This window comes from Limulus polyphemus, unplaced genomic scaffold (genome assembly GCF_000517525.1).
Source record: "Limulus polyphemus unplaced genomic scaffold, Limulus_polyphemus-2.1.2 Scaffold1827, whole genome shotgun sequence".
NCBI lineage: Eukaryota > Metazoa > Arthropoda > Merostomata > Xiphosura > Limulidae > Limulus > Limulus polyphemus.
In genome coordinates this window covers 9,340-17,369 of record NW_013667437.1, presented here as the reverse complement: position 1 = coordinate 17,369, position 8,030 = coordinate 9,340, and the positions used below count along the sequence as shown (strand labels likewise).

Below are 8,030 nucleotides of genomic sequence, written 5' to 3'. Positions count from 1 at the left end.
TGTGTAACACGGAGGGAACTCCTTGCTATAGTAAAGAGTCTGACATATTTCCACCCTTACCTCTATGGTGCAAGGTTTAACAGTTTCCTTTAACAGTTTCGTTGTTCATTGGAATAAATTCTTTTTTAGCATTACTTTTCACCATAAAGTCAAAAATTTAAGGTCAGTGTATTTAATCTTTTATAGTTTTAAAATTAGTATTTAAAGCTGAGTATTAATGATTCACTTTCGAATCTGACGTTACCGTTTTATATTACAAACTAGCAAGAGTGTGTGGTTTATTTAGTAAGAAAATGTATGGTTAGAAAACAGAAAACTAGCAAGTGGTTTTATAAAACAGCTTATTACGTAGTTATGAATATTCCGGAATCTTGAAATCAGTTGTAAATAAGTCTTGGGTTATATCTAATTGTAATTATGTGTTGTTTATCAAGTTTTATTACTTTTCAACAAGTACAGTTTTATATATCTCTGTAGAATTGATCTTTTTTCGTTGATCTGTAATCATGTTGGTTTCCAGTGGTTCACTACTAATTAAACAATGTAGTTGTAACTTGTCTCAGGTTACTTGACCTGACGCTATGAAGAAAGGGACATTTCCAGTTAGATCTGAGTCGTAAGGGTAATATGTAAAATGGCACCGATATAACAAATCACGGTGATCTCACTATGCAGACAAAGCTGGCATTTTTACATACGTAATTATGTATACAATATAAAACAATTGGTAATTTTCATTGCACGAGAACTCTAAGTTTTGTAAGTGGCATGTATAAATACCGCTAAGAAGGAACTGTGAACGTAGGCTACGTTTTCTATATGGCAACAAAGTGTTGTATAAGGGCTTACCAGGCAATACCTTTCATGCGCAATGTATTTTACGCTAACTTTCTTGACTTCAAGCGTTTTGAATATATTGTTACGACAGCGAAAGTCACGTGACGCTGGTAACACGTGATGAATTTCTCGAATGATCATGAATTATCGGGGAAGACCGAGTTTGTTCGAGACGCCCTCTTTTTTAGTATATAAGCCTGGCAGATAAAGCCTGCGGGATAGAATGAAGAGAGTTCCGGGTAATTTACGATTCTGTTTCGAGCTACTATGTGTTTTGTTATCGAGATTGTGAATCGCTGTGGTTTATAGCATGTATTATAAAAGTAGTTAAGTTTAAAGTGACGAGAAACGTACTGATTGTTGAATTACTGTGTACTAAAGTTTGTATCCAAAAAGAATAAACTGGTTTAATCACAAAATGACTTGTTTCTCTGAAGTTCCTCGGAAAGAATTTATACCGGAAATTAACAAACAAGCAGATACGTAACAATATGTTATAAGTTCATCTCGAAATATAGGTTTATCATATTCACAACAGTGTCTGGACAGCATTTTACTGTGTTAGTGAAGTTGTGTAGGCTCATATATCGCTGAACTTAACATCAGAAAATAATTACAGTTTTTATTTTTACTTCATTTATTTTTAGTAAACTCAGCTAAGAAAATTTGAAATAAGAATTTAGATCCAATACTATAAATTTAGCTCTGCTATATATTTAACTTGCATGTGAGGTATATCTATCATAAAGAACAATACACACTAGAAAGATACACCTATAAAACAACCCCAATTTATACTTCAGATAATACAGATCATAGTGTTATGAAATCAAGAATACTAAATGTTACTGAACTGTATATCACTAATAAACTTGAGGATTAAGAACCTGTCTGTGTTGTAATATTACTGAACAATTCTCCGTAGATCGCTAATAAACTTGAGGATTAGCAACCTGTCTATGTTGTAATATTATTGAACAATTCTCTGTAGATCACTAATAAACTTGAGGATTAGCAACCTATCTGAGTTCTAATATTGCTGAACAATTTTCTGTAGATCACTAATAAACTTAAGGATTAGCAACCTATCTGAGTTGTATTATTACTGAACAATTTTCTGCAGATCACTAATAAACTTGAAGATTAACAACCTGTCTGTGTTGTAATATTACTGAACAATTCTCTGTAGATCGCTAATAAACTTGAGGATTAGCAACATATCTGAGTTGTATTATTACTGAACAATTTTCTGTATATCACTAATAAACTTGAGGATTAGCAACCTATCTGAGTTGTATTATTACTGAACAATTTTCTGTAGATCACTAATAAACTTGAGGATTAACAACCTGTCTGTATTGTTTATCAGCGGCAATAAATTTTTATTGTTACTAGTTTTATGTTTCCGTGGGTGCTATGATTGGCTTGTATGCATTCCAAAATATTAGCTTGACCCATGGATACTATTCCTTGCCCCCCAGTGGCACAGCAGTATGTCTGCGGATTTACAACGCTAGAAACCGGGTTTCGATACCCGTGGTGGGCAGAGCACAGATAACCCTTTGTGTAGCTTTGTGCTTAACTCGAAACAAACAAACAAACAAATACTATTCCTAAATGTATGCATTCCTAAATATTTGCTTGACCAATTGATGATAATTCTAATAGGAAGAATTAGTTACCTACATGTCACGTGAGACTTTATCCATGGAATAGAGATAGTACTGTATATAGGTTCCGCCTTCACACTGGATCATCGACTAATTGCAATATAACCTACTCATGCGTTGGTGCCATCTATGGGTGTAAATCAGTAATAGGTGGCTCTGAAGGAAAACTAATGCGTGATTAGGGAACGTCTTGACCTACTACTCTAATAGGAATAGACACGATGTGACAATAAAATTAAAGTTTAAAAATTAGTAATATAATTTCAAGGCGGTTTTAAGTAACCGTCCATGTCCTGATTTTGCTTACCGAAAAATAAAATTAAGAAATTACAGTCGAACATAGAAAATTCTACCTACAATGTCTTCGACATTTCTTACCTGAGGATGCTGAACGTTGCTTGTTGCAAACAGACGTCCAAATATGGCGATGGGAAGGAGATAACGTGAAACAAAAATAAAATAATATCCCATACATCTCGTAAAAAAAAATAACCATACATCAAGAAGAATAAAAGTGAAATAATATTCCATCCATCGCGTAAAAATAAAATAATATCCATACATCACGTAAAATAAAAATATATCCATACATCACGTAAAATAAGATATAAATAATATCAATATATTATGTAAAATCGTACGTCACGTAGGATAAAACTAAAATAAGATCGATATATCTCGTAAAGTAAGATAATATCCCATACACAGATAAAAAGGATATTACACAAAAGAATAAACTTAAAAACCTTCTTGGTGATAAAGGTATGTTTTGTGAGGATATAAATAAATATAAATAACATTCTTAAAGTAACTTCGTGTTAAAAGGAATGGCTTGTGCTCACCAATCAGATGTAAAACTTCTAGGCCGTTGATGAAATTGTAAATCTTTCGCATGAAGCCCTCCATGAAGATGACTTCAGAGAGACAAATACACATTGAACGGAGCTTGGTAGGAAAGGTCTGGAGGTCGTTGAAGTCGTGCAGTTGCATGGCAGTTGAGAAGTCTAGCAACATGGATGTTAAGTTCGGACATTTGTTGGCCAGCTCGTGCAGAACTGTATGGGTAATGAGCTCGATGGGAAGCTCAATATAACGTAAAGATGGACCTGTAGAGATATTGAATGAATTAGAACTATTGAATAACGTTATAGTTCCTTTATATCATGTATTAGAACTATTGAAGAATGTTGTAGTTCCTTTGTCTCATGTGTTAGAACTATTCAACAATGTTGTAGTTCCTTTGTCTCATGTGTTAAAACTATTGAAGAATGTTATAGTTCCTTTTGCTTATGTGTTAGGTCGATTCAACAATGTTGTAGTTCCTTTCTCTCATGTATTAGAACTATTGAAGAATGTAATAATTCTTTTGTGTCATGTGTTAGAACTATTGAAGAATGTTATACTTCCTTTGGCTTACGTGTTAGGTCTATTCAACAATGGAGTAACTCCTTTGTCTTATGTTTTAGTACTATTCAACAATATTGTAGTTCCTTTGGCTTACGTGTTAGGTCTATTCAATAATGTTGTAGTTCATTTCGCTTATGTGTTAGGTCTATTCAACAATGTTGTAGTTCCTTTGTGTGAAGTGTTAGAACTATTCAATAATGTTGTAGTTCCTTTGTCTTATGTGTCAGGTCTATTCAACAATGGTGTAGTTCCTTTGGCTTATGTGTTAGGTCTATTCAACAATGTTGTAGTTCCTTTGTGTGAAGTGTTAGAACTATTGAAGAATGTTATACTTCCTTTGTCTTATGTGTTAGGTCTATTTAACAATATTATAGTTCCTTTGTGTCATGTGTTATAACACATAAGCCAAAGGAACTACAACATTATTGAATAGACTTAACACGTAAGCCAAAGTAACTACGACATTGTTGAATAGTACTAAAACATAAGACAATAGAGTTACAACATTGTTGAATAGTACTAAAACATAAGCCAAAGGAACTACAACATTGTTGAATAGACCTAACACATAAGCCAAAGGAACTACAACATTGTTGAATAGTACTAAAACATAAGACAAAGGAGTTACAACATTGTTGAATAGACCGGTCCATTCAACAATGTTGTAGTTCCTTTGACTTATGTTTTAGAACTATTGTACAATGTTGTAGTTCCTTTGTCTAATGTGTTAGAATTATTGAACAATGTTTTAGTTCCTTTGTCTTATGTGTTAGAACTATTGAAGAATGTTATAGTTCATTTGTCTCCTGTGTTAGAAGTATTGAACAATGTTGTAGTTCCTTTGTCTTATGTGTTAGAATTATTGAACAATGTTGTAGTTCCTTTGTATGATGTGTTAGAACTATTGAACAATATTGTAGTTCATTTGTCTTGCGTGTTCGTACTATTGAACAATGTTGAAACTCCTTTATTTAGTGTGTTAGAACTATTGAATAATGTTGTAGTCCATTTGTCTCGTGTGCTAAAACTATTGAACAATGTTGTAGTTCATTTGCCTTTTGTGTTAGAAGTATTGAACAATGTTGTAGTTCCTTTGTCTTATGTGTTAGAACTATTGAACAATATTGTAGTTCATTTGTCTTGCGTTTTCGAACTATTGAACAATGTTGTAGTTCATTTGCCTTTTGTGTTAGAAGTATTGAACAATGTTGTAGTTCCTTTGTTTTATGTTTTAGAACTATTGTACAATGTTGTAGTTCCTTTGTCTTACGTGTTAGAACTATTGATCAATGTTGTAGTCCCTTTGTCTTATGTGTTAGAGCTATTGAATAATGCTGTAGTACCTTTGTCTGATGTGTTAGAACTATTGAACAATGTTGCAGTTCCTTTGTCTTATGTGTTAGTACTATTGAACAATGTTCTAGTTTCTTTGTCTTATGTGTTAGAACTATTGAACAGTGTTGTAGTTCCTTTCTCTCGTGTGTTAGAACTATTGAACAATGTTGTAGTTCCTTTGCCTTATGTGTTAGAACTATTGAACAGTGTTGTAGTTCCTTTGTCCTATGTGTTAGCACTATTGAACAATGTTGTAGTTCTTTTGTCTTATGTGTTAGAACTATTGAACAATGTTGTAGTTCCTTTGTCTTATGTGTTAGAACTGTTGAACAATATTGTAGTTCCTTTGTCTTGTGTGCTAGAACTATTGAACAATATCGTAGTCCTTTGTCTCCTGTGTTAGAACTATTGAACAATGTTGTAGTTCATTTGTTTGATGTGTTAGAACTATTGAACAATGTTGTAGTTCCTTTGTCTTATGTGTTAAAACTATTGAACAATGTTCTAGTTTCTTTGTCTTATGTGTTAGAACTATTGAACAATGTTCTAGTTTCTTTGTCTTATGTGTTAGAACTATTGAACAATATTGTAGTTCCTTTGTCTTATGTGTTAGCACTATTGAACAATGTTGTAGTTCTTTTGTCTTATGTGTTAGAACTATTGAACAATGTTGTAGTTCCTTTGTCTTATGTGTTAGAACTATTGAACAATGTTCTAGTTTATTTGTCTTATGTGTTAGAACTATTGAACAATATTGTAGTTCTTTTGTCTTATGTGTTGAACAGTGTTATAGTTCCTTTCTCTCGTGTGTTAGAACTATTGAACAATGTTGTAGTTCCTTTGTCTAATGTGTTAGAACTATTGAACAATGTTGTAGTTCATTTGCCTTATGTGTTAGAACTATTGAACAGTGTTGTAGTTCCTTTGCCTGATGTGTTAGAACTATTGAACAATGTTGTAGTTCATTTGCCTTTTGTGTTAGAACTATTGAACAATGTTGTAGTTCCTTTGTCTGATGTGTTAGAACTATTGAACAATGTTGTAGTTCATTTGCCTTATGTGTTAGAACTATTGAACAGTGTTGTAGTGTCTTTGTTCTATATGTTAGAACTATTGAATAATGTTGTAGTTCATTTGCCTTATGTGTTAGAACTATTGAACAATGTTGTAGTTCTTTTGTCTTATGTGTTAGAACTGTTGAACAATATTGTAGTTCCTTTGTCTTGTGTGTTAGAACTATTGAACAATATCGTAGTCCTTTGTCTCCTGTGTTAGAACTATTGAACAGTGTTATAGTGTCTTTGTCCTATGTGTTAGAACTATTGAACAATGTTGTAGTTTCTTTGTCTTGTGTGTTAGAACTTTTGAACAGTGTTGTAGTTCCTTTGTCTTATGTGTTAGAACTATTGAACAATGTTGTAGTTTCTTTGTCTTATGTGTTAGAACTATTGAACAGTGTTGTAGGTCCATTGTCTCCTGTGTTAGAACTATTGAACAATGTTGTAGTTCATTTGCCTTATGTGTTAGAACTATTGAACAGTGTTGTTGTTCCTTTATCTCGTGTGTTAGTACTACTGAAGAATACTATAGTTCATTTGTCTCGTGTGTTAGAACTATTGAACAATGTTGTAGTTCCTTTGTCTGATGTGTTAGAACTATTGAACAATGTTGTAGTTCCTTTGTTTGATGTGTTAGAACTATTGAACAATATTGTAGTTCCTTTGTCTCTTGATATATATATGTACATATGTATTTATGTATATAATCTCAAACCACTTTTGTTTATTATTGTTATATATGCTTATCGTGTTGAACTTCATAATGCTTTGCAGTTTTGAAACACAACTTCCATTATTTTCTTGAGCTATTAAGAATTGGTTTATAAAACGTAAAAGATAAATCTCGCTGGTGTTAATAATTGTAGTGTATGAGCGCAAGTAAATATATGTTTTATTATTTTATTACAGAAAACTTACCAAAACGAATAGAAATTAGCGCCAAAAGGGATTCTATTGTGTAAACATGGAGACCAGAGACCTCTGGCCGCAGAGACACGTGTGTCCATAATCTTGAGTCACACGATATCATACGCCATCTTTTACACACCCGAGCTAACCTGCCCACTTCCTTATGAGGAAGGTAAATGAATATCTTTAGAAGGATCTTGTCGGGGATCTTTTCTATTGTCTGAAGAAAATACAACAACAGTGATGTAACTTATATAATCATAAATAATTTGAAAATACAACAACAGTGGTGTAACTTATATTATTACAAATAATTTGAAAATTAATATTACACACAATCTAACTATTGTATATGTTAATTTTATAAATAGAACGTGATCGTGAATGAAAATCGCAACACTGATGTTAAAGTTTTTACCTGTGATGAAAGTATAAACAAGAAATGTATTTTATTTGTCAACTTCGCCAAAACGTGTAATTTCAGTGAAGAAAATAAAGATTCCTTGATCGACATAGAGTTCTAATTTAGTCTTTGGTTTGCTACTCCATCTGCAATAAACGATAATTACTCCGAATCGCTTCGCCTCAATACTGATATTCATATACATAAAGTATCTTAGGTTATTAGTGGTGAGTAAAGGACTTTATACCAAATTCGATGACGAGGAACCCACTTTGAGACTAATAATCGCTGGAGACGGCTTGAATGGGTAATGAAGAAAAACTTTAATACAACAGCAAATGTACAACGTTTGGACAAGGTTTTGTACCTGATGATGACAAAACCTTGTCCAAACGTTGTACATTTGCTGTT

At 32.6% G+C, this 8,030-nt stretch overlaps 1 protein-coding gene across 2 annotated transcripts in view; it reads right to left on the bottom strand.

The window, feature by feature from the left end:
- Positions 1–8,030, bottom strand: part of LOC106465071 (F-box/LRR-repeat protein 2-like) — a 21,410-nt gene that overhangs the window by 12,048 nt on the left and 1,332 nt on the right. The window contains exons 2-4 of one of the 2 annotated variants that reach the window (XM_022392879.1): positions 7,226–7,436; positions 3,350–3,613; positions 2,886–2,894 (exon numbers count right to left, since the gene is read on the bottom strand). In XM_022392879.1, the coding sequence (XP_022248587.1) occupies positions 2,886–2,894; positions 3,350–3,613; positions 7,226–7,337 (385 nt within the window). In that variant the 5' untranslated portion in view covers positions 7,338–7,436. The remainder of the gene's footprint in view (positions 1–2,885; positions 2,895–3,349; positions 3,614–7,225; positions 7,437–8,030) is intronic. The other variant, XM_022392881.1, reaches the window with a different exon arrangement.